This window comes from Myodes glareolus, chromosome 10 (genome assembly GCF_982192425.1).
Source record: "Myodes glareolus chromosome 10, mMyoGla1.1, whole genome shotgun sequence".
Lineage (NCBI taxonomy): Eukaryota > Metazoa > Chordata > Mammalia > Rodentia > Cricetidae > Myodes > Myodes glareolus.
In genome coordinates, this window is record NC_142035.1 from 24,523,503 (window position 1) to 24,550,545 (window position 27,043).

The following is a 27,043-nucleotide window of genomic DNA, read 5'->3' on the forward strand; positions in this document are numbered from 1 at the left end:
ATCTTTATTTGGGAGCTGGTTGGCAGCCCAAGGCTGAGAGTGTGGCTCAGTGGTGGGGTCCTTGGCTAGCATAGGTTATGAGGTTTGGTCCTTCAGTACTTAAAAATAGACAGTCCTTGAAATTAAACACGTGTCTATCTATGAAGTAATTAGACCAAAAAGACTTGGAGTGTTACTGGGTCATGGTGGTACACGCCTGTCACCCCAATATTTGGGAGATGGAGGCAAAGTTCAAGGCCAGCTGAGTTACAAGAGTGCAGTCACAAATGGAAGTGGAAACATCAGAATCTCCCCCAGGGTGTATACTATCCAAATTGGTTTTAAAATCCCTCAAACTTTCCAGACATGGTGGCACAAATCAGAAATCCCAGCACTTAGAAGGCTAAAACAGAAGAATCACCAATTTAAGGTCAGTCTAAGCTACAAAGTGTGACCCTCAAAACAACAACAAAAAGCTCCACAAGGCCAGCTAGATAGTTCATGGGTAAAGATGTTTGCCATGCAAGAACAGCCACTTCAGTTCTAATCCCTAGGACTCACAAAAAAATGCCAGATGTGGTAACAAGCATCTGTAATCCCGGAGCACCCGGAGACAACACAGTAACCAGAAGCTCACAAGCCTGCCAGCCTGCAGTATGCAAGCACACAGGGAAGCACAGAACAAGGGAGATAGAGCCTCAATGCAGAGGGAAAAATGACTCCCAAAAGTTGTCCTCTGACCTCTACACAAGCATCATGATAGATGTACATGTGTGTGTACACACGCACACGCCTCAAACTTTAAGGAACATACAAACTACATAGGAATTCCATAACAGTTCTGCTTTAGGTAGTCAAGATGTGGCCTATATGTCTGCAATTTTTTTTTCAAGACACGGTTTCTTTGTATAACAGTCCTAACTGTCCTGGAACTCACTGTGTAGACCAGGCTTGCCTCAACTCACAGTGATCCGCCTGCCTCTGTCTCCTAAATGCTGGGATTAAAAGCATGCACGTCCACCACCCTGTTGTGTATTCATTTCTAACAATCCCCCCAGATGTTGTCACATGTCACATCAAACACCAAGAACGTATAGCAAATACTGTATTCTGAATTTTGCAATTGAAAAAGCCAACACTCATAAAAATAAGGAAACTTGGGCAAGATTTCAGAGTTGCCCAACTGGTTGGTGGTGGTGCACGCCTTTAATCTCAGCACTCGGGTGGCATAGGCAGGCGGATCTCTGTTGAGTTCAAGACCAGCCTGATCTATAAAAACTAGTTCCAGGACAGGCTCCAAAGCAACAGAGAAACCCTGTCTCGAAAAACCAAAAATAAATTAAATAAATAAATAAATAAAGATTCCAGAGTACCAAGAGGCAGAGACAGACTGTGAACTTAGGTCTTTTGACCGCAAACCTAGCACCTTTTCCACTAACCCATATCACTAATCTTGATCTAAACATCACAACCAACCAGATGTACAGCTTTCCTTTGCCCTATAAGCAAGAGGGAGGAGGTAAATCTAGAAATACCAGCTATGGGAGAATCAAGCCAGTCAGGTACTCATGTTAATTTCAATCATTTTAACCCTCAGCTAAGACTCCTTAAAGGGCTGAAAGGGAGTTAGGGATTTAGTTCAATGATACAACATATGCTCAGCGTGTGAGTTGGCACACACACGCATGGGCGGGCACACATACACAAATACAACTGTTTTTTGAGGAGAAGATCTGGCTTGGTGATAGAGGAATTACCTGGCTCAAGAGCTTGTACTAAATCCCTAAGCAAATGGCATGACCCTGAATGTTCTGAGCTATGCTGTTCAGACCCATGCTGGAATGTTCTGAGTATTCAACAGCACCCACCATTGAATGGGTGAACATCCACAAGGGTAACAGAAGAAACAGAAACATCTGTCTGTCTTAGAGAAGTGCAGACTTGAATTCAGATCTGTCCTCTGCAGCCGGGAGATGCCAAACCTGTCTGTTTTCCAGTCCAGTTGTCTGGTATCAGACCCCAAGCTCTCACTTCAGTCCACTGCTTCCCACAGGGGACCTAACTGATCCAACTTAAGCCTTCAGGAAGACAGCTCTCATCCTAGGTAGGAAAGTAATCTCACAGGCAGAGCTGTTCAGGACAGACTAAGCTGTAACACAGGCCAGAGCTCCTAATGAAAATCCTGTCAGCAGGGGGCTGGGGCAGGTCAATGGGGGTTAATCACTCTCGCAAAGGGAACCTGGGCCCCGGATGAAACGAAGCAGTCACGTCCAGGGAAGAGTCATCACTCTGACACTTCACCACTGTCACTTGTGTGTGCTGTCCTTGCCGAGTTAGGAATACCCACCCGAAGGAGGGAGAAGGCAGAGTCCTTACTGAAGACTGAAGGGCTCATGACTGTGAGTAGAAAACCAAGGAAGGAAACATATCCCTCCATGTGCTAGCCCTGCTCAGTACTGCACACATGCTGATTTGTGTCTACTGCAGACCCTGTGAAGGAAGTCACAGCACTCCTGTTACAAAGGGAGATGGGATTCAGGGTGAGTAAGCTTCAAGGCACTGATGATAGGAGGGAAAGCTGCATGGAAACGGAACTGTCCACCTGCATCACTGCGTAGACCTCCTCCTCGAAGGAGCACAATAAATGTCTGCTGACTTAAGCCCACTGCCTTAGATGCTGGCCAGCGCCATATCCGGTTAAGACTGCTTCCTGCTGTGCTCAGATTTTCCTTCCAAATATAATCATCCATCCTTAATGACTAACCTAAAGCACCTGTTGGTTTAGTCCAGGCTGGATTCAAACTCATGGAAATTCTGTTTCAGTCTGAATGCGGGGATCAAAGACCTGCACGCACACACATGACACTAAAGTTGTTTTCAAACATTCTGTCTCTGTTCTACTTTTTTTTTTTTTTTTAAAGCAGAGTCTTGCCAGGTGATGGTGGCTCATGCCAGGAAGGTGGATATCTGTGAGTTCGAGGCCAGCCTGGTCTACAGAGTGAGTTCCAGGTCAGGACCCAGAGCTACAGAGAAACCCTGTCTCTAAGAACAAAAAAAAAAAAAAAAAAAAAGAAAGAAAGAAAAAGAAAAAGAAACAAACAAATAAAAGCCTCACTCCGCCCAAGTGCTGGGATCACAGGTGGAGACCATTATATTCAGTTCTCTTTCTCTTGTAAAACAATCCATGGTGGCACACACTTTTAGTACCAGCACTCAGGAGGCAGAGATAGGCAAGGATGCCCCCCCACACACACACACAGAGGCTGGAGAAATCCCACAGCCAGGGGAGAGCTTACTATGCAGGCAGGAGGCCCTAAGGTGGAGTCAGCACCCACATGCAAAGCTGGAAAGGGTGAAGTATATCTGTAACTCCATCACTGCAGAGGTGGAAAGAGGCCAGGTCCAAGCAGAAGACCCTATCTCATAAAACAAGACAGATAACTCCTGAGGAATGACACTCAAGGTTGACCTCTGGCCTCCACATATACAAATGTTCACACACAAACATGCACACATGTGCATGTAATCTTCTTACAAAAAAAGATATTTTCATTTGAATCAAAGACAGCAGTATGTTTGAACAGTCAAACACATAGGGTCTCTCTAATACTCCATCTGTCTTAAAAAATAAATAAAACTATGTCCTCAAACAAGTAGCCAAAATGTCACCAAGAGACATTCCCATTGCTTAGTTCCTGGGTGAGTTTCAAGTTTTCCATCCAAGGGTCTCTGGGACAGACCAGCTGGCACACACACTATTAAGATACTATGGTTTTCAGATGATATCAAGAACCAATATTCACTCTCCATGTAATTTAGTAAGACACCTTTCCATATGCTAATGAATTAGTGACTTTATTAAACATGAGGATGCTACCCTGATGTCAGCAATGAGCAGAACTTAATGAAGATGTGCTTCCCATAAGATCCTGGCCTCTACATTGGTCCAACATTCTCAGCGGAACCTAACAGTCTATGGATTGACTTGCTCCCATGTATCTATACAAATGTACCAACACAGGATGTGACCACCAGTCTCCACTGCATAATCTTACACAACTGTGTGTAACTAAAATGGGTCCTTCTGACAAGCTCCTTTCCTCTTGATTAAAATAAGAAAAGAGAAGTCTGAACTACCTAAAGTAGATATGTCCTTAATTAGCTGCCATGCCGGAAAAAGAAAGGAAAGTGGGGCAGTAAGTCGGCTCAGCAGGTAAAAGGGCACTGGCCTAGAAACATGACTACCTGAGTTTACCCCAACCCCTACTCACATGGTGGAAGGAGAGAACCAACTCCATCAAACTGTTCTACACAAAGAGACACTAAAAAAATAAAGATGTGATGATACGCACCTGTAACTCGGAATCCCTGCACTCAGGAGGCTGAGGCAAAGAATCAAAGGTTCAAGTGTAGCCTGGGCTACATTATTTGCACTGCATCCCAGGCAGTGGCTCCACAGATAAGAACAAAATTTGGGTCACATGTTCTTTCCAATTCCTTTTCCCTTCCTTTGGTCATATATTCATTCTCATGTTCTCTGGTCCTAGTCCCCCTGTTCAGTGCTAAGAATACAGACCTGACCAGGACACAGACCCTGCCATCCAGGAGACCTAAGTTTATCTTCACTTGTGAAATATTCCTACCTTGCTGAGGTGAGGATCACCTAAGATGTGTGAAAGAACAGGATAAAAGGCACTTATCTGATAGTTACCACTGATCAGATTTATATGGTTTATAACAGAAACCAGCCTCAAGTCGAGGCCTACCAACAAGAACCTCCCAAACTTCCTGGGCACCTGCGTAGGTAGCACTCTGTTAGTTCTCCAAGAAAGATGATCGTATGTCTCAGTCTCTCCTCTTGTTCCTTCCTGTTCTTCCCTTCTTTTACCAACACCCCCTTTTTTTGTTGTTTTTGTTTTGTTTTTTTCGAGACAGGGTTTCTCTGTGTAGCCCTAGTTATCCTGGAACTAGATATGTACACCAGACTGGCTTCGAACTTACAGAGACCACCCTGCCTCTGCCTCCTAATCTTATACCTTGTCCTGCCTCAGTTCCTCCCTGGTCAGTTTACATAACTCTGTTTATGCTGCTGCTCAAAATGTTCTTTCAAAACCCAAATGGATAAGATCTTCTACTATAAAGAAGCACCAATGGCTCCTCTGCATATCCAGGGCAAGGTCCAAAGGCTGGAAACCACTCTCCAAGGTTACATACAGCATATCCTGTAGTGACATTTTGTTTCTACTCTAACAAATAAAGCTTGCCTGGAGATCAGAGTGCAGAGGCGAGCCACTAGTTAGCCATAGAGGCCAGGAAGTGGTGGCACACACCTTTAATTCCAGCACTCAAGAGACAGAAGAAGACGATCAATCCAGTCTAAAAGAGAAACAGAGCCAGGTGGTGGTGGCTCACACCTTTAATCCCAGCACTTGGGAGTCACACACCTTTAATCCCAGCACTAGGGAGGTGGAGACAGAAAGAGATATGGCTGGGCAGAGAGAAGAATATAAAGCAGGAGGAGACAGGAGTTCAATGCAGTCTGAGGCACTCAATCTAAGCATGCAGTCTGAGGAGTCATAAAGACAGGATCGCCCCTTTAGTCTGAGCACTGGTAGAGGTAAGAACTAGTGGCTGGCCACTCCGCTTCTCTGATCTTTCAGCATCAACCCCTATATCTGACTCTGGATTTTTATTATTAAGAACAATTTGAATTTATGCTATAGTGTCCTGTCTCAGACTCCTGCTGGGAGGCATTCTTGCTGCTCCTAAACACACTAAACCCTTGATGACCCACCTCATTCTCCTTCCTCCACAAGCCTCCTCCCTTCCCTCCCTCCAGACAAGAACCTCCCCCTACCTCCCATAACCTCAATCATTTAAACACACTTCACCACTGACTTCTAGAATTACTCCTGGCCCTGCCCAGCCCCACATTTCCAATCCTGAATTCTCTCAGGAAGACAGGAAGTGTTTTCTCACAGAGTCCAAACACAGTCCTCGGTCAGTAAATAAATGGCACATATGTGGTGGTGGTAAAACCACAGCAGCATCTGAGGAAGTGGGTTAGGTCCTAGGACAAGAACACACAACTATGAGACCCTAGAACAATAAAAAGAAGAGAAGCCTGTACCCTCACAGACAAACTCAAAGAGACAGACACCACTTTGAACAAAGTTATTACGGCTGGGATCGCTTTTCCACTTGTCTGCTTTCTCTCTACAAGCATCTTGAGAGCCAATTCAGTCACCTCTACAACTGCAGAACCTAAGCTAGCCCTCGACCAGGAGCTCTGAGCTATTCATCTCTTACCATATGGCAGCCGCTGTGCTCTGCGTCCTGTGGGATGGGGAGGATGTACAGGGACACCCTCCTCCACTCCACTGTACAGAGGCCAGCTTTCAAACGTGCAGACTGGCAAAAACCAGAACTAATTACCGCCGGGGAAAGAGGACCCTGATTAAGGGAGAGTTGTCAGAGAAAAGAGCTGATTACGGAACACAGCCCTGCTCTCCATCTCCACAGCTACGACTGGTGTCCAGTCCACAGATGGACTGCACCCTGCCACATTCTAGAGAGCAGCCAGATGCTTAACACTCTTACCAATGATTAGGACTTGCTTCAGAATAACACCCTTCAAAAGTTTTCCATCCACTTAGAATCTAAACTATGCCAGCCATTCAAGGCCCATCCCCCTCCTTTTATTTACTCCAGTCTCCCCTCAATCACTACATTCCAGAGAAGGAGATCTTTTAATTTCTTAAATCTTGCCAACTTTCCAGCCATCCCTCTGCTGTCCTCCCAGTCAGAAAAAAAGTCCCCCAAAGGTGGTTCCTTCAAAAAGACTCAGTTCCAACTATAACTTTCCAAAGACCATCCTACCCAAACAGCACCCTTCCCACTCACCGTGAACCAACTTTTTCTTGTTGAACGCTCACCACTGACATCTCCAAAAAGGTTACTTTCCTCCCTTAGCGTCTTGCCTAACCTAGCTATCTCTTTTAGAGATAGGGTCTCTCTGGGTGGCCAGGTTGGTCATCAAACTTCTCCGTAAACAAGGACAACCTTGACCCTCCTGCCTCTGCCTCCCAGATGCTGGGTTCCAGACCTACAGGGACGTGCACCACCAGTCTCTCTCTTTGAAGTGGGGGCTCTTTTGTTTCCCTCTATGAATTTGACTGGATGCCCTGGGTGCTCAGAAGTTCCAGAATGGTTGCTATCAGTGAGGAGCATCCTCAGGACAGACCATCATATCATGAGAAAATATCAAGCAGATGTTCACAATGTTAGTTAAGCCCCTACTGTGTGCTAGGTATTAGAAATCCTCCCAGAAGGGCAAACCCACTAGTTCCCAATCCCAGAACAAACTTCCCTGGGAACTTTTTGGGTTAAATACTTGTTTATACTACTCCTAAACCCTTCTCATCTTTGGCCCACCTTCAAAGGAAGAACCACCACGCTATGATTCATGCTCATACTGCTGTGACAAAAAAAAAACAAAAACAAAAACAAAAACAGAGCATCTGCCTGGCAGTGGTGGCGCATGCCTCTTTTTAACCAGCGCTCTGGCAGGTGGACCTAGGTGAGTTTGAGACTTGAGACTAGCCTGATCCACAAAGTGAGTGTCAGAACGGCCAGGACTGTTAGGCAGAGAAACCCTATCTTGAAACACCCTCCCCCAAAGAAAAAAGCAGAGCGTTTTGACATTCTTTACAGTCACTAAAGCGTTCTCACATTCATTTCCGTGAGAGAACCACAAGGCACTTTCCTAGACAGGCTCACAACAGGAAGTAAGTATCAATCACAACAGGGCTGAACTAGGCCAATTGAGGCAGAGTCCGCCTTCTTTCTGGTTCAGGAGGGGCAGAAAAGTAGTGGTGAGTCACATGGGTCAGGCTTACGATACGGAAGCTCTGAAATGGCCTGGGTATGAGGAAAGCAAAAGAGAACCACAGGGCTAGCGATATCTTGGGCCTCACAGAGGCCAGATCCTACCTAGTGGGTGCGGAAACTGAGGTCTCAAACTTGTCCAGTTTCACTCAACAAGTGAACAGAGTGGGTACCAGAGGGTCTCCTCACTCCCCAATCCTCTTTTCTCTCCATAAAGGAGGTTTTTCAGGAAGGCTCCTGAGTCAGAGGCCAAAGGCAGCTCAGACTCCAGACCAGACTCCATGGCTCGGAGGAGGGCAGAGGTGGACCGAGACACTTATGTATAATAGGGTGTGGAAACGAAATGAGCCAAGGTGGAAGTAGAGGCTGGTAAGGTGGGTGAGGCCGGAGAGAGAAGAACACAGTAAGACAGTGAAACAGACTGAGCACGGAGTTAATGTGCTGTGAGATCTGGGTCAGGAGAGGCCTGATACGGTAGGGAAGAGTTTGAAGGGAGCCTGATAGGGAAAGAGAGCTGGCTCAAGGAGACACAGGAGTCTGGTGGAAAGAGGTTACTGGCCGGGAGAGGCACCGAAAGCAGTCTAGCCGAAGAGTTCCAGGGTTGAAGGAGACCACCCCCGCCCCAGAAACGAGTCAGACAAAGTGGAGTCCGGGCCTGGGGAGCCTCAAGAGAGACGGTGGAGAGTCTGATGGGGTCGGGGCCGCCTCACCGCGCTTGTTTTTGGTGCCGTGCTTCTTGGCAGCCGTCAGTTCCTGTTCGATCTTCTTCTCCAGGAACTCCTGCTTCTTGCTTAGCATCTCCTCCGTGTCCCGAAGCCGCTGGATGGCCTCCTGGGGGGTCGGGCCGCCCTTGCTCCCCTTACCCCCTCCAGCCCCGAACAGCTTCCCCAAGACCGACATGGTTGCTGCTCGCCGCGCCGGCCTCCGGCGCCTGCTCCGGCTCGGCTCAGCTCCGGCGCCCGCTCCCGGCCCCGCCGCTCCCCGCAGCCGCAGGCCTCGCCTCCACCTCCGCCCCGCAGCTGGGCCCGGCCGCGCAACCTCCCACAGGCCCCCACGCCCGGGCCGGGCCGGCGTCAGGGCAACGCGCCGCTGACTACAGCTCCCAGAACATCACGCGCCCGCAGCCCCTCGAGTCTAAGGGAGCACCGTGCGCTGCATGCCGGGAATCCGAGTCTTCCGGCTCGTGGCGTACGACGGCGTACCTTTTTAGTCTCGACGAGGTCAAAGGGCGAGGTGGCATGCTGGAAAACGTAGTCTCCTTGGAATGTGTTCCGTAGAGGCGGAAGAACAGGGAGAGAAACAGCTATTACAAAGGGAGAGTTTCGTAGTGTTGCTCCGTGGTAGAGGCCTGAGCTTCATTCCCAGCCGCCAAAGCGCATGATCACATTTGATTCTCATAAGCAATTTATGGCAGATAATGCTGGTCCTGTTTTGGAGACAGGTTTTCATATGTAGCCTAAGCTGGCCTTGAACTCCTTTTGTAGCAGAAGCTAGCCTTGAATCTTGATCTTGTCTCTGCTTTTGGAGTACTAGGATTAAAGGTCTGTGCCAGCCCGTCCTGCCTGCTACTCCTATTTTATAGGTAAGTGAATCAAGATCTGGAAACTGACCAACTTACTTAATTTACCAGCCCAGTTAGTTCTCTACTTGGGTGGGCGATCTTTCTACCCTTTATTTACCTTACAGGCTTTCTAAAACCTAAGACCCTAGCCACCTTGGCAGTGGATTCAACTTCAGAACTTCAAGTCAGCCTTGAATACTCACTTGAGCAGGTACTTCTTCCTTTCCACAACTGTAAATTTGAAATTGTCACAGGTGTTATGGTAATAGTAAAATGGCCCTGTCCCTCCCCCAGTGGTTGCAGCGGGCAGCAGGGAGCCACCAGTGGCCCACGGGCCACAAGGGATAGCAAGTCCCAGGCAAGAGACTGAGATGGATAATCATGCAGAGTTAGGTTGGATATTTATTTAGTGGGTTATGGAAGGGAAGGGGAAAAGGAGGGAGAAGAGGGAAGAGGAAAGAAACAGAGAGAGAGAGAGAGAGAGAGAGAGAGAGAGAGAGAGAGAGAGAGAGAGAGAGGAAGTGGAGTGGGGAGAGGAGAGAAGCCACGACAGCAGCTACGTCTTTGGGAGAGATGGAAAGGAAGGGACACAGACTGGCAGAAGAAAGATCCACCTGCCTCTGTGGTAGATGGGGGGAGTGGGGAGTGGCTTGTCTCAGACAAGGAGGGCTTGACAGACCATTACAACAGGTCCTCTTAAAAGTGAGCTAGGAAACACAGAGGGCTGGTACACAGCAAGCAGGCTATAGGCACTCAGGAAAAAGCACATTTTAATCCCAGCTCTTGGGAGACTGAGATAAAGGACCACTTTAGGCCTTCAAGTCCAGCCTGGGTTGCAGAGTGAGTTCCAGGTTAGCCGGGGCTAGACTCTAGGCACTACTTCTAAGAGAACTTTACTAGCACTTTCAAGAGGACTTGTGACAATTTATGTTTTCTTATGAGACAGGTCTCCTTATGTAGCCCAAGCTGACTTCAAACATGAGATCCTCCTGCCTCTGCCTAGATCCTTCTGAGCAGATATTCTAGGGACTCTGGTCATCAGTTATTATTGAACCAGAAGGAGACCCCTAGCACTTTCAAAGTTAGCATAAGGGCCAGGTGTGGGGGCACACAGGCCTGTATTCTCACCACTTTGAGATCCAGAGTCCAAGGTCATTCTCAACTATATAACAACTTCAAAGCTAAGCTGAACTACACGGAAGAACCTTGACTTTGTCTGGAGGGGCTATGTTCTATGGGACCGTGAATTATGAAACATAAGTCACATTTGTATCTGTTCTCTAATAGAAAATTTGCAAGAATTTTGAACCTACCCTGGGACTCTGTTTTTAAAAAGGTACTGAAAGCCAGGTGCAGTGTAGCCTCTGAAAGACTAACACAGGAGACAACAAGTACCAGGCCAGCTTAGAATTTATAGCATAATTCTGTCTCAATCTCAAGAAGAAGGAGAAGAAAGCTGAGATCAAGTCATGTCACTGAGGATGTGGAATACATCATGGTGACACAAGGGTAGCCGCCATCTTGCCTCAGGATTTAACTGCCATGGCAGGACTCAGTGTACATTGATTGAATACTGGAAAGCCTGGGACTTTTTAAAACATTGACCAACTATTAGTACCTCATTAAAAAGCTATGTGAGAAACAGGGCTGGAGCACTGGCTGCTTCCCGGACTCAGTTCCCAACATCCATGTGATGGCTTACAACTATATCTAGTTCCAAGAGATCCGGTGCCCTCTTCTGACCTCCACAGACACCAGACACACGTGTAGTACATCACATGGAGGCACGTGATGCATCCCTTCAGTGAGGTATGTAGATTAAGATTGGGGGGCATTGGAAGAGGAAATACTTTGTGTAACAGTTGATAAATACACTTTGGTACAGTTGTGAGGGGCAGCCAGATCCAGCCCAGAGTCCATCAGAAGAGGCTGATGAATAAAGAAAGAAACCTCAGAGAATATGGGAGCGTCTTTTTGTTACCTGTCTCAGATAGCAAGGTCTTAGCTTTGCCAGTGCCATGGCTTCCCTCTGAACCCTGAGCTGCCTAGCGGCTGGTCCCAAGGCTGCGATAGAAACTCTGACTCAGAAAACTATAGCAAAATAAAACAAACAAACAAACAAATGTTAAAACCCAGCCAGGCAGTGGTGGCGCACATCCTTAATGCTAGCACTTGGGAAGCAGAGGCAAACAGATCTCTATGAGTTCCAGGAAAGCCAGGGCTACACAGAAAAGTCCCTGTCTTCAAAACAAAAGAAAAGCAAAAGAATGTTAAAGCTGCGTGAAAGCAACAAGCACAACATGTGTTACCTTGAATGAAAGAAGCTAGGAATAAAACTCACAGCAAGATTCTGCCTTCGTCTCTCAAGTGCTGGAATTAGAGACACGAACCACCATGCCATGCTGAATATCTTTTTCCCCTTTTTTCAGTGCTAGGGATTGAATCCAGGGCCTTTCCTGAGCTGAGAAAGAACTCTCCCACTGAGCTAAATCCTCAGTCCCTACAAATCTTTTTCTTTTACACCTAAAATAATGTGGTTAAAATCTTTAATCCCAGCACTCGGGAGGCAGAGACGGGTGGGTCTCTGTGAATTTGAGGCCAGCCTGGTCTACATACCCAGTTCTAGGTCACACGGGGCTACATTGTGAAATCTGTGCAAATTCAGCAATGGGGATAAGACAGACCCAGGCTGAGGGTTGTGAGGAGATGTGAGCTAGAGGGGCCCGCTTCTTAAGGCAGTGGTGGGTTCAGCAAGTCTGTGTAAACCAAGTGACAGCACATTGGAGGGAGCATACAGGCCCCAGTGATGACTTGTGATCAATCCCTGGACCTTTACCAAGAGACACCCACTCTCTCTCTCACTGAGGACACTGAGGAGAGGGACTGCTTCCAAGTCCAAGGTAGACGGAAGGAAGGCCCATGTGTGAGAGCCAAAGTTACATTTTATGTTTAAATTACTGTGCCTATGAGATCCGTGAAACAAAATGTCTCTGATCTGCAAGCCTGTTGCTCAAGGACAGATAGTTCCTGAAATATTGTTTATGGGACATAGCAAGCCACATGTTTGCACCCATCTGCACCAGATGTGCTTAATCACACGTGGGCGGGAGGTTCACAGGCAGGAAATACATCAGGATGTATACTTGCTCCTGATTGGACCTTATTGGCTGCAAACTGTGACACGGGACCATTTCCTAGGAACCTAGGTGTAGAACTGGCCAGAGTCCAACCATCTGGCCAGCATTTAACTAAAGCTGGCTTCAAATCTGGCTTTAAACTGTGGTAGAGAGGGCTCTTCTTCTTGATCTGTGGAATTAACACATGTCCATCGCCTTCGACCAGCCTGCTGGCTCCACCCTCAGAGTTTAGCCTGGACCCCAGCGCTTGTCACTCTCTTCACTGCTGTCACTCCAGTTCAGGTCACCGTCATCTCTTGCTTGGACTATGGCAGCGCCCCTGGAGCCCCCACACAATGGCTTTCCAAAGATACCTATGCCCTATCTGTTAGCATTCCCACCCCTTGGAGACCTGACCGAGTGCTTCCCCCTGCACGCATGCCTAGTATGCAGGCAGTACCCTGGCTTGCAGTGTGGTCTCTGTGTGCATGCATGGTGCCTCTCCCTTTGAAAGGTGGAACCCTGCCTTCTTTCTCTCTTCTTCCTTTTCTTCTCTCTTCTCCCCTCTTGCCAGCCCCTACCTGTCTCCCTCCCTCCCTTCCTTCCCCCCTTTCTGTCCCTCTCTCTGTGTCTGTCTCTGTCTCTCTGTGTCTATCTCTCTGACTCTGTCTTCTGCATCTCTGTATCTCTATCTGAGCTCCTTTTCTCTCTCCTCTCTGTCCCTTCCCCACCCAATAAAGAAACCCTCCAGGTCAGGGCTGTCGGTAAGGCTGCCATGTCTGTCTCTCACCCTCCAGGTCAGGGCTGTCTGCAAGGCTGCCATGTCTGTCTCTCACCCTCCAGGTCAGGGCTGTCTGCAAGGCTGCCATGTCTGTCTCTCACCCTCCAGGTCAGGACTGTCGGTAAGGCTGCCATGTCTGTCTCTCACCCTCCAGGTCAGGGCTGTCTGCAAGGCTGCCATGTCTGTCTCTCACCCTCCAGGTCAGGGCTGTCTGCAAGGCTGCCATGTCTGTCTCTCACCCTCCAGGTCAGGGCTGTCTGCAAGGCACATCTGTCTCTCACCTTGCATGGGGCCCGTTGGCTCTAACCCGCCAAGGTCACTTTAGTGCTGATTTACAACACCATCCTTCACTGACATTGGAGCCCAGCTTTTTGGACTTTCCGGTGTGGACTGAAGACCAGAAGCTCTCCAGGTGTGCTCCGGGCCTTAGGTACCAGACTGAAGCTCTTGAGGCTTCTTGTCTGTGTGGATCGAGCCTCTCTGTCACGGAGACTGCCATTATTGGACTCTGTAGGCCGGATCAGGATCTGGTGAGCTTTGAGGATCTGGCTGTGAACTTCACCAGGAAGAGTGGGATTTGCTGGATCCTTCCAGAATTGTCTCTATGGAGATGTGATGCTGGAGACCTGCAGAAACTTCACTGCCATCGGCCCTCATATCTCACTCTGAGTATACACAGTATGAACATGCAGACTATGAACTGAAGCCACAGGACTCCAATTTTCTTACAAGTATTGAAGGATACACGGAAACTCAGACTTCGAGTGGGCCTTCTGAGTGTGAGGTGTGTTTAAAATCCTGTGAACCATATCACCTAACTTATACTGGACATCACAACTATGACTACAAGGGGTATGAAGGAAGTCAGACTGTACGGAAACGTTACGAATGTAACCAGTGTGGTAAGACCTTGAGTTCTTCCAATTCTCTTCAAAGACATCAGAAAATTCATATTGAAGAAAGACCGTATAAGTGTCAACAGTGTAGTAAGGCCTTTATATGTCTCCATGCCCTTCAGTCACATGAAAGAACTCACAATGGAGGAAACCCTTATGAATGTAAAGACTGTGGTACAGCCTTTAGCAGACTTGATTACATGTCTCGCCTGCAATTACATGAAAAAGTTCACACTGGAGAAAAACACTATGAATGTAAATAGTGTGATACAGTTTTCAAGTCTCAGAGTTCCTATCATAGACATAAAATAATGCACGGAGAAACATTTTATAATTGTAAAGAGTGTGGCAAATTGCATGAAAGAATGCACACAGGTGAAAAGCCCTTTGAGTGTAAGCTGTGTGGGAAAGCGTTTAGATATCATTCTTCCATACAATTACATGACAGAACTCACGGGAGAAAACCTTACGAATGTAAACATTGTGGTAAAGCATTTACACTTCAGAGTTACCTTCAATTTCATGAAAGAAGCCACACTGGAGAGAAACCCTATGAATGTAAAGAATGTGGTAAAGCTTTTAGGCGTCACTCTTACCTTCGATTACATGAAAGAAGACATACTGGAGAGAAGCCATACGAGTGTGTGCAGTGTGGCAGATCCTTCAGCCGGCAGAGTTCCTTTAAGAGAGTCAGTCCGTTCATGCTGTGGAAAGCCCCTATAAATGTCAACAATACCTAATTCCTTTATCCCTGTTTCCTTCAAATGCATGAAAGAACTTAAACCAGCACTAAGCCTTCTGCATGTGAACAATGGGATAAAATGCTTATCCTAATTCACATGAAAGACATGTAAGAACTCAAATAGTGATGAGTCCTTAAAGATGTAGTGTAGCCTTTGGGGTCACAGGGACTAGAGAACTCACCATAGTGTACCCTACAGGGTCACAGGGACTAGAGAATTCACCATAGTGTACCCTACAGGGTCACAGGGACTAGAGAATTCACCATAGTGTACCCTACGGGGTCACAGGGACTAGAGAGCTCACCATAGTGTACCCTACGGGGTCACAGGGACTAGAGAGTTCACCATAGTGTACCCTATGGGGTCACAAGGACTATAGGCCCCACCACCTAGAATCAGTTATCAAAGATGACAGCTCCTGCCCTTCAGCCTCCCATAACAGTTTGATACTCTCCAGATGATGTGTCTCAGGGAGGAGTAGGGCAGGAAGAAGTCCACAAAGGAATGACTGTGAAGCGCAGTGACTCAGCTCCAGAGCCCGACAACCAAGAAAGGCAGCACTTGGACTTGGGGACCATCTTGAGTTTATAGGAACTCTTCCAGCAAACAGAGGAAATCATTCCCTATAATTACTAGAAGAGAGGTCTGCCCTTTTAATAAATTCTCCCTTTTTAATGAAGACCTATGGATTCAAACAGAGTTCTTAAGCAGGCTGCTTGAGTCCACTCCTGTCCTGTGGATGTATTCTATGCTGTCATTCTCAAGTTCAATAAATGTATACATACTCTCAGAAAAAAAAAAAAAAGGTTCTTTGAGAGGAAGAGAATATTCTGGGTTATCCAATTGGATATGGTGTAATTACATGAAGAAGGACTGGAATACAGATGCTCCTTCTGGCTTTGAAAGTAAAGAAAGGCCAAGCCAAGAAATGCAGACTTTAGAATCCCAGAAAAGCGCTGGTGGGATGGCTCAGTAGGAAAAGGGACTTTCTGCCAAGACCTGAGAGCTCTCTCTCTCTCTCTCTCTCACACACACACACACAAGTGTAGTTTTTTTCCTAACAGAAAAGTCAATTGATAGATTTGCTCTCCCCTAAAACCCTTAGTATAAACATAGCTTTGACCTTAGCAAGAAATGTATCAGACTTCTGACCTCCTAAACTATACAAAAAAGTTATATTGCTGTGAGCCACTGTGTTTATAGTCATTTGTTTTAGCAGCAACAGGAAGCTAGTACCCCTCCCCATGGGCTGTTCCCTCTTCATCCTTACCCCTTTCGTTCTTTAGGTGGTAACCAAAGGAAGCCTAAAAAGATAAACAAAACAAAAACTAAGCAAGGTGATATATATCTCTAATCCTAGCACTCTGGAGGAAGAGGCAGGAGGATCCAGTGTTCAAACCCAGTCTTGAGTCTTGTCTACATCATTGAGTTCGAGGTCAGCCTGGATTACATGTGACTGCATCTCAAAACACCAGACAGCTTTTTAGGTTGGGATGTAGCTCATTGAATGCCTCACATGTACAAGGTCCTAGATGAATCCCCAATAGAACAAAAAAAATTCTAAAAAAGGGCTGGAGAGGTGGTCCAGTGTTTAGAACACTTGCTGTTCGTGTGAAGGACAAGAGTTTGGTTCCCGCAACCCATGACCAGAAGTTCACAACCACCTATGATTCCCAGTGATGTGAGGCCCTCTTCTGTCCTCCACAGGCACATAGAGATGCATAATAAAAAGTCATTTATATGTATGGCTTTATCTATGTAGGCCGGGCTGCACTAGAGACTCAAACTCTCTCTCATAGAGAAAGAGAGAGCACCAAAGTCTTTTCAAGCATCCCTGATAATGCTGGGCAATCAATCCTCCCTGCTCTGCCCTCTTCCTGCAGGCACCTCACTCCCTTTTTATTCTTTTCTGCTTTACAACAAACCACATAATTGTTGTATTTACTGTGTTCATCTTTTATCTCCACAAAGGATCATACAAATCATGGTGTTTGTGATGCTATCTTCAAAGCTAGGAAAGTATTTGTTTGGCTGGAAGCATCACCTCAGCCCCTAACATCCTTATCCAAAAACATCTGGAATGTTTGGGTGGGGGCTTCACCCCAGCTCCTGGAATCCATTTTGGAATCCTGGGTAGAAAGTTCCATTTCAAGCCCCCTCCCCTGAGAGATACCACAGTCCAGACTCCACCTCTGGGAAAGCCTGCCAAATAGTGACCCCTCCCCAGGGAGGGTCAAGACCACTCCCACAGGCTATTAAACTGCCCCCAAGAGAACAAACACGTGGTCTCCCCAGTTCTCCTTTCCCCCTCCCCGTGTTTTCCTAGAGGGCCACCCAGGAGCACTGGCATCCATTAAACCTGGGCTTCTAATTTGGTTTGATTTGGTCTGATTTGGATTATTGCATTAGCAGAGTGGCTTCTTAGACTGAAAAAAAAAAACCTAACAGTATTTGCTAAGTGAGTTAATGAAAGGACAGAGGTAGGGATGATGGGGAGCCTTGCCCAGGGAGACCTTGCAAGGGGTCCTTTTCTCCCGAGCACAGTGTATGTGCTGTGACTATGGTCACCTGTCTCAGGACGAGGGCTCTTAAATGTGCCCCAGATATCCCGAGAAAATGTCAGACCCTTAACCCCACGTGCAGACCCTGTCAGCTTCTGTGATTCCCAGCTGTCCAGGACGCTGAGAACATGGAGGACAGACCTGAAGTTGTGGGGGTTGGGAGTACCTGCGCTGGAGGCCTCCCTTCTTCCCTGCAGGGCGGGGCATGGGGGCGTGGGAGCAAAACTGGTCCAACCTGTTTTCCTAGGGACCTGCTCGGTCAACTGAGACTTGCAAGCTGTTGCTTCAGTCATTTTCCCAGATTGTCTCTGCTCAACCTTCAGATCATTGAAATGTCCTCTCTCAGACTGCAGCTGAGCCCACAAAGCAGAATCTAGCCGGGGAAAGTTACTCTTAACTGCCTGTGGTGAGAGGAGAGGACTCAACTTACATCATGTTCTTCTTTTTTTTTTTAGATTGATTTATTTATTTATTATGTATACAGTGTTCTGCCTCTATGTACACCTGCATGCCAGAAGACAGCGCCAGATCTCATTATAGATGCTTGTGAGTCACCATGTGGGTGCTGGGAATTGAACTCAGGACCTCTGGAAGAAGAGCCAGTGCTCTTAACCTCTGAGTCATCTCTTCAGACCTGCGTCATGTTCTTTTAAAATGTGTTGTTCATTCCACATATGTTGACTGAAGAATTCCTGAGCAGTTTTAGGCTGAATTCCTGAGCAAAAATCCAAAAGTCTTTGCCTTTGTTAGAATGGGATTGATGGAGGCGGTGTGGAATCAGAGACTAACCTCTGGTGTGGGGTATTTGTACACCATGTGAAGGTGTATTGCTGTGGTTGGTGTAATAAAGAGCTGAACAGCCAATAGTTAGGCAGGAGGTATAGGCTGTACTTCTGGGCAGTGGAAAGGAAGTAGGAGATGAATCTAGGCGAGTGTCAGATGCCAATGAGACATGGAATGAGTCAGGCATACCAAATGAAAGAAAGGTAAAAAGCCACGAGGCAAAATGTAGATTAATATAAATGGGTTAATTTAGGTTATAAGAGCTAGTGGGACAAACGTAAGTGAAGGCCAAGCTTTCATACTTAGTAAAGTCTCCATGTCATTATTTGGGGGCTGGATGGTGAGACAGAGAAAGACTCAGTACAAACCTCTACACAGAATTGTTGTTTAGTTGAAACAGCTGATAGTAAACTGCTAGTAGTCTCTGCAGTGGTGGAGGCGTAGGGGTTTTATTAGGTGGAAAAGGGGGCTTTGGGAATGGAAGATTCCATCTGCAGGTCAGTTTGAGAGCCAAAGTTACATTTTAAGTTTTCATTACTATGCCTAAGAGATCCATGAAACAAAAATGTCTCTGATCTGCAAGACCCTTGCCCAAGGACAGATAGTTCCTGAAATGCTGGAGGCTGTTGTTTATGGGCAATAACAAGTCACATATTTTCACTTCCCTATACAGATTTGTTTGTGTTAGAAGGAGGGGGCCACTTGTTTGGTTCCTGACCGCCCGGCTAGCTTAGACCCGAAATAATTACACAGAAACTGTATTAATTAAATCACTGCTTCGCCCATTAGCTCTAGCTTCTTATTGACTAACTCTTATATTAATTTAACCCATTTCTATTAATTTGTATATTGTGATGTGGCTGTGGCTTACCAGGTAAAGTTCCCAGCGTCTATCTCTGGTGGCTCCATGGCTTCTCTTTGACTCTGCATCCTTTCTCCCAGCATTCCATTTAGTTTTCCCTACCTACCTAAATTCTGCCCTATCAACAGGCTAAGGCAGTTTCTTTATTCACCAATGGTATACATAGCATACAGAGGGAAATCCCACATCATGTTTGCCCCATCTGCACCAGAAATGTTTGATTGCATGAGGTTCACAGGCAGAAAATATGTCAGGAAGTATGCTTGCCCCTGATTGGACCTGATGGGAAATGAAATGAGTTATGGGTTTTCCTTCTTAAACTGCTGCAAACTGTGACTTGGGGCCATTTCTCAGGAATCTAATAAGTGTGGACTTGGCCAGAGCCCATCCACCTGCCAATATTTAATTAAAGTTTGCTTCAAATGTGGCTTTAAACTATAGTAGTAATCTTATTCCTGATCGGTGAATTAACGTGAATTTTTCTGCACACTTGGAGTGGTAAATAATAACGGAGGTGGGTATGTTGTTCAGAAGTGTGCGGTTTTTGGGTGGGGAGAAGGGGTGCCTAGTGACACCCCACAGGCAAGTCAACTTTCCTGTCCCGAGTTTCACAGCCCAACTGAGGCTTTTAGACCAACCCACTAATCTTCATAGAGCTTTTGTTTCTAATGAGGACAACAAACCACAAAGAAATATCTGGTGTAGTGGCACAGCACGTGGAGAGTAGAGGCAGTAAGACGAGGTCAAGGTTACCTGAAGCCACATAGCAAGGTCAAGGCTAGCTTATGCCACATCTTGGACATCTAGGAAACCCTTTCTCAAATAAACAAAAGGGGCAAGAGATGATTCTGCTGATTTAATGCTTGCTACACAAGCACAAGGACCTGAGTTCGGACCCCAGCACCCATGGCAGGTGGCTCACGATCACCAGAAATTTCAGTTCCAGGGGATCTGGCCTCCAAGAGCACCAACACATGCATGGCACACACACACAGACACATAAATAAAACTGAATCGTGTGTGTGTGTGTGTGTGTGTGTGTGTGTGTGAATAATTTTAGCTGGGCATGGTGGCACTATGCCTTTAATCCCACCACTTGGGAGGCAGAGGCAGGCAAATCTCTGTGAATTTGAGGCCAGGCCGGTCTCCATAGGAAATTCCAGGATAGCCAGGGCTATATAGAGAGCCTCTGTCTCAAAACAACAGCAACAAAAGTCTTATATTTAAAAGGATGTTATGTGCATAAGTGTTTGCCTATGTGTGCATGCGCACCATGTGGATCCTCTAGAACTAAAGTCAGAAATAGTTGTGATGGATGTGGGTGCTGAGAACCAGGCTGAAGTTCTCGACAAGAGCAAGTGCTCTTAACCACTGAGCTGTCTCTCCAGCTCCAAAATAAAAATCTTGGCGGAACTAAACTCAATGCCACGTAAATAAGGTACAAAGCACAGAGATCGGCACTAAGTAGATGCTCAAGTCCATCCTCTAAATTTGCTGCTAAAGAAGCTGAGGCTAGCTGGGCGTGGTGGCAGGAGACGGGGCAGGCGGGTCTCGGTGAGTCTACAAAGCAAGTGAGAGCCAGAACTGCTACACAGAAAAGAAGAAAAGAAACTGAAACTGAGGCTACCAGGGTGTGGTGGCTCATATCTACAGTCTTCCCTCAGGGAAGCCAAGTCAGCCACATTGCTGGCAGCTCAAGTGGACCTGAATGACTCTGAGTTCCAGATGTTCCAGGCAGGAAGAGGGGAGGGCAGGAGAAAAGGAGAGGCAGAAAAAGAGAAAAAGAAATGAATTGAAACATAAAGACACTTGGGGCTATCAAGATTGCTCAGTAGGAAATGTGCTGGCTGATACTCTTGCCATCCTAAATCCATCCCTGAGTCCCAGGCAGTGGAAGTGACTGACTCCCCAAAGCTGTCCTCTGACCTCTCCACACACCTGGGCATGCACACACCCACGTGTACACTCATACATGGGCACATTAACAATAAAAATAAATCCTACTGTTACTACTGTGTGGCCCTGGCTGACTTAGAACTCATTATGTAGACTCAGGTGGCTTCAAACTCTCAGAGATGAATAAATGCACTGCCTCTCAAATGCTGAGATTAATATATATTTATGTTTTTGTTGTTCTTATTTTGTTTTGTTTTTTGAGACAGGGTTTCTCTGTGTTAACAGTCCTGGAAACTTGCTTTATAGATGAGACTGGCCTCAAAGTCACAGAGATGAGTACATATACTGCCTCTCAAATGCTGAGATTTATATTATATATTTTGTTTGTTTTTTTTCTTTTTTCTTTTCTTTCTTTCTTTTTTTTGTTTTTTGTTTGTTTGTTTGGGTTTTTTTGGTTTTTGTTTTGTTTTTCGAGACAGGGTTTCTCTATAGCTTTGGAGCCTGTCCTGGAACTAGCTCTTGTAGACCAGGCTGGCCATGAACTCATTCACCTGCCTCTGCCTCCTGAGTGCTGGGATTGTGTGTGCCACCCACTGTCCAGCTTGTTTTTGTTTTTCAAGATAGGGTTTCTCTGTGTAGCTCTGGCTGTCCTGGAACTCACTCTGTAGACCAGGCTGGCCTCATACTCACAGAGATCCGCCTGCCTCTGCCTCCTCTACCCCAGCTTTTTTAAAAAATGTTTTAAGAAAGCATGTCAGGCAGTGGTGGCACACGCCTTTAATCCCAGCACTTGGGAGGTGGAGGCAGGCGGATCTCTGTGAGTTCGAGGCCAGCCTGGTCTACAAGAGCTAGTTCCAGGACAGGCTCTAAAGCCACAGAGAAACCTGTCTCGAAAAAAAAAAAAAAAGAAAGAAAGAAAGAAAAGGAAAAAAGAAAGAAAGAAAAAGAAAGTGTAATATTCTATCCTATCCCTTTAAGAGACAAGCCCCACCCACTCCCTACTGGCGTGCTGAGGCAACAGACCTTCCTTCAGCTTCCAGCCTGAGTCCCTTCCTTTCTGTCTCTCTCCAGAAGAGGAAGTTTCTACCTCTCTCCCTTCTCCCCACTTCTCCCCTTCCCTCCTCCTCCTCCTCTCTCTCTGTTTCTCTCTTTCTCTCTCTCTCTCTCTCTGTTTCTCCCTTTGCCTCTCTCTCTGCTCTTCTCCCTTCTCCCCTTCCCCCCTTTTCCTTTCCCCTCTATAACCCACTAAATAAATACCCCACTTTCTTTGCATGGCATGCCTAGTAGGTCTCTGTCTCTCACCTGCTGTGTGGCTCCCTGCCTGGGACTGGCTGCCTTCATGGCTCCCCACCCACTGTGGTCTCGTGGTCCCACTACAGCCACTCAGGGAATGGCACCATTTTATTTTTACCATAGCATTTGGGTCCCAAAGAAACACCGGACAGTTCCACACCACAAATCCTGGGCAGGAGTAAAGCAACCAGGTACCCCAGGATGTGACCAGCACCCAGCTTTCTCAGGTTCCCCCCACAAGACAACACCCCCAAATAAGCAGAAAGCAGTCTTGAGAATATGCCATCCCAGTTCCTTTAACCTGTTGTGCCTAACTTCCCACCTTTTTATTAAAAGAAAGAGATGGGAATGTTATGATCTGCTGGCCTAGTCTGTCACCTGGGTACCCTGTCCCTTTAAGAGACAGACCCCTTGAGGGCTGGAGAGATGGCTCAGAGGTTAAGAGGTTCTGAGTTCAATTCTCAGCAACCACAAGGTGACTCACAGCCATCTATGATGAAATCTGGTACCCTCTTCTGGTGTGCAGGCATACATGCAAGTAGAATGCTGTATGCATAATAAATAAATAAATAAATAAATAAATAAATAAATCTTTAAAAAGAGAGAGAGACAGACCCCACCCTCTCTCAACCCCTCCCCTTCCACTGAGGGAAGCAGATATCCTGCCTCCTCCAGCCTTCTCTCTCCTGAAGACGTAACTTCTCTCTCTCCCCCCATCTCTCTCTGTCCCCTACCTCTCTCTCCTCCCTTCCCTCTTTCCTTTCCCCTCCATAACCCACTAAATAAACTCTATACCCAAACTCTCTCTCTGCATGGCGTACCTGTCTTTCTCTCACCCACCGCTGTCTTCACCCACCAAGGTGACCCACCAAGGCCTCATGGGACTCGCCGAGGCCTTGGGAACCCACCAAGGTCCCAGGTGGCTCACTACAGCCTCTCGTAGTACCACTGCCCCTCATGGCACCAGGCCCCCACCACTCTATCTTTATAAAAGAATAACAGTGAGTAACTGAGGCCAGTTTAGGGGTTGAGGCTGGTGGACAGCTAGGAAAGAAAGGGAGACATGGTGGCGAGCCTGTGGGATCCTTCAAGCCTGTAAATCCACACAGTAAAGTAAGTAATTAACTGAGCACAGAACGTTAGAAGTCACGTGGAGTTGGGTGTGGTGGCCTCTACTGTAACCCTAGTAATCAAAGGTGGAGGCAGGAGAGGGGAAAGGTCAGGGTCATCTTTGGCTATCTGACGAACTTGATGCCAGTCAAGGCTACTAGAGACCCTGTCTCAAGAGGAAAAAAAAAATTCCGTGGCTCTTTCTGGCTACCTTGTTTTGAGTTTTGTTCTGTCACATTTGAGACATGGAAACTTAGAAATACTTCTCTATAGGAAACAACAGCTAACGTTCAGTTGGAATGCCAGGGACAAAGCATGGAAAACTGGGGTCAAGGGTCATGTATATCTCGATTCAAGAGACTGGCTTGCTCAGCTCCACCTGCGGCTGCCTCTGTGTCAGATAACCCAATTTTCAGTATGTTAGAAACCCAGGTTTTTAAGTGAAATGACCAAACTGAAAGTTGCATTTTTAGGGCTGGAGAGATGGCTCAGAGGTTAAGAGCACTGGCTGCTATCCCAAAGATTTTGAGTTCAATTCTCAGCAACCACATGGTGGCTCACAACCATCTGCAATGAGATCTGGTGCCCTCAACTGGCCTGCAGACATGCATGCACGCAGAATACTGTATACATAATAAATAAATCTAAGAAAGAAAGAAAATTGCGTTTTTTTTTTGAGACAGGGTTTCTCTGTGTAGCAGTCCTAGCTGTCCTGGAACTAGCACTTGTAGACCAGGCTGGCCTGGAACTCACAGAGATCCTCCTGACTCTGCCTCCTGAGTGCTGGGATTAAAGGCGTGCGCCACCACCACCACCCGGCAAAAATTGCATTTTTTTTTGTATGTACCCATCTTATTATTTCAGCACTGCTCTGTTATCATCCTTAAGCCTCGTAGTGGTTCTTCCTCTCTCCTTTTTTTTTTTAACTGAGTGTATGTGCATGAGTGTGCGTGTGCCACTGTGCATGTGTGGAAGTCCAGAGCTGGTCCCTTTTACCACGCAACAAGTGCCTTTACCCTCTGAGTCATCGCAGAGCTCCTTATGGCATTTCTTTTTCTTGTTTTATTTCTCTGGCCAGACCTCCACTGCCATGCTGGAGTCATGCTTAAAATGAATCCCAGCATAAAGGAATCTATCATAGGTTTCCCCTTGTAGTACATTTTTGCCATAATTTTTTTTTGTTTTATTTTTAGTTCCTTTTAATTTCACTATTTTGGCTTATTTATTACTTTATTATTTTGAGATGAGGTTTTATGTATCCCAGGCTGGTCTCCAAATTGCTATATACCCAATGATGACCCTGAACTTCTGATTCTCCTGCCTTCACTTCCCATATGTTGAGGTTACATGTGTGCCACCACTTGGTTTTATGGGATATTGGGGATTGAACCCCAAGCTTCACACATGCTATGAAAACACTCAGCCTTTTCTTTCTTTCTTCGTCTTTCTTTTTCCTTTTTCCTCTGACAATATAACTCTGCCTGGACTAGAACTCACTATGTAGAGCAGGCTGGTCTCGAGCTCACTAAGATTTACCTGCTTCTGCCTCCCAAGTGCTAAAATTAAAAACATAAGTCACCAAACCAGGCTATTAGCAATATTTTTTGAAACAGGGCCTTGATATGTAGACCTGACTGACCCTGAACTCTGAGATCTGCCTACCAAGTGCTGGGACTAAAACATCAGTGGTGGCCCACGTCTTTAGTCCCGGCACTTGGGAGGCAGAAGCAGGCAGATCTGAGTCTAAGGTCAGCCTGGTCTACATAGAAAGTTCTGGGACAGTCAGGGTACACAGAGAAACCCAGTCTCAGGGACACACACTGAAAGACCACAACTCAGCTTTAGCTGCAAGTTCCGTCGTTTTGCAAAGGTTCAAGACAAACAAGCTCAGTTTAAAAAAATCACCGGAATGCTGAGCAAAGCAGGATACCTGAGGTCAGAACGAGGGCAGCCTTATTGGGCTGCAGGACAGGAGATTTATGATCAGACATCTGGCCTGGGATGGGAACAAAAACTTCAAAGACAACCATATGTACTTTAAGATAGGGTCAGGTCAGTTATCTGGTTTCTTTGATGCAGGCCAAGGACCATGGGACCTGCCCTCAAATTCACCCCTCGCCTCATTCAAACTGGCCAATGAGATCCCTGTAACCCCGCTTCTGCTTCTGTACCTTGCTTCTGCCTACCCCAAGCCCTATATAAGCTACCCCAAAACGCAGCCCGGGGTGCTCAGTTTTCCATGTGACTGCAGCACCCACAGGCCTGTGTGAACAATAAAAATTGCCTCTTGTTCTTGCATCCAGTGGCTCGGACCTGGTTCTTGGACAAGGGTCTCCATGCGTGTAAGACACCCTCAGGGTGCTCTTTCAACACACACACACACACATGCACACAAAGCATTCACATCAAGTCTGTTTGAAACGTGTGGTCTTGCCATGGCAGCTCAGGCAGAATTTGAACTTACTCGGTAGCCAAGTTTGACCTTGAATTTGTAATCCTACACCTGTCTGGTATTTATTCATGTATTTACCTTGATTTATCTTCTTTGGCAGTGGTGAGGATTGAACCCAGGACTCCACGTGTGTGAGACAAGTGCTCTACTACAGAGTATACCTCCAGCCTCAGTACCACTATTTGAGAATGTCAGCTTTTTTCTTTTTTTCTAACATGGTGAATGCCTGTCTGTTAACTGGATTCAACCCAGCAGTTGCCAATCTGTGTTCTTCAGTTTACCTATTTTACCCCCCTGAATTACAGCATCAAACTCTGTGAGACCCTCATTCCTTATTCTCAAAGGAACGAGAAGGAATTTCCTAGCAGGGTGTTTTAAAATCAAAAACTCCAGACTAGCTTCATGTTCCCAGAAAAGATAGCATGCCCCCGCCCCCCCCCCCCCACACACACTTGGGAAATTCCAAAGCACAAGGATGCCTGGCCACCTGGTGGATACTGATAACTGATAAAGACGTCCTGACTCAGGGACATGGTGACCTTGCTCTGAAAACAAAGAACAAGCTGACGTAGCAGGATGGGAAAGAACAAAGACCTTGCTTGCACTCGTGCAAATCCCCCTGATGGTCCTGAAGGGCTTGTAGTTTTTGCCTTTAAAAAGCTAACCCCACAGAGGGATTCGAACTCCTCCCTGCCTCACTGTTTCGAGTGTGGAGATGAGTTCTGAGCTTGCCTGTATTATGCTAACAATAAACCTTGTTTATTGCAATCTGGACTTCTCCGGTTTCTGATGGTTGCTCTGGGGTCGTAATCTGGGCACAACACCTCATCAGGTAGCATACTGTGGTGGTTTGGATGGGAATACCCCACATAGACTCGTGATTGGATGCTCGGGCCAGAGAGGGTGGTTCTATTAGGAGGTGTGGCCTTGGAGGAAGTGTGTCACTATGGGGCGGGTTTTGAGGTCACCTATGCTCGAGCTACACCCAGTGTCACAGTTGCTTCTGCTGCCTGCAGATGAAGACAGAACTCTCCAGCTCCTTCTCCAGCACCATGTCTGTCTGCACACTGCCGTCTCCTACCAAGGGGATAATGAACTAAACCTCTAAAACCATAAACCACCC

General features: G+C 46.6%; 1 protein-coding gene and 1 pseudogene across 2 annotated transcripts in view; one reads left to right on the forward strand and one right to left on the reverse strand.

Annotated features, from left to right (window-relative positions):
- The window catches only part of Chmp4b (charged multivesicular body protein 4B), a 38,520-nt gene extending 29,659 nt beyond the window's left edge, over window positions 1-8,861 (reverse strand). Inside the window, exon 1 of the mRNA XM_087911087.1 lies at window positions 8,577-8,861. Within this exon, the coding sequence (XP_087767213.1) occupies window positions 8,577-8,766 (190 nt within the window). The 5' untranslated portion in view covers window positions 8,767-8,861. The remainder of the gene's footprint in view (window positions 1-8,576) is intronic.
- A 71-nt stretch (window positions 8,862-8,932) lies between these two features.
- On the forward strand, window positions 8,933-26,005 carry LOC125398661 (uncharacterized; annotated as a pseudogene). The gene is made up of 2 exons (XR_015739039.1): window positions 8,933-9,448; window positions 13,341-26,005. The product of XR_015739039.1 is annotated as an uncharacterized LOC125398661 (transcript).
- The last annotated feature ends 1,038 nt before the right edge of the window (window positions 26,006-27,043 follow it).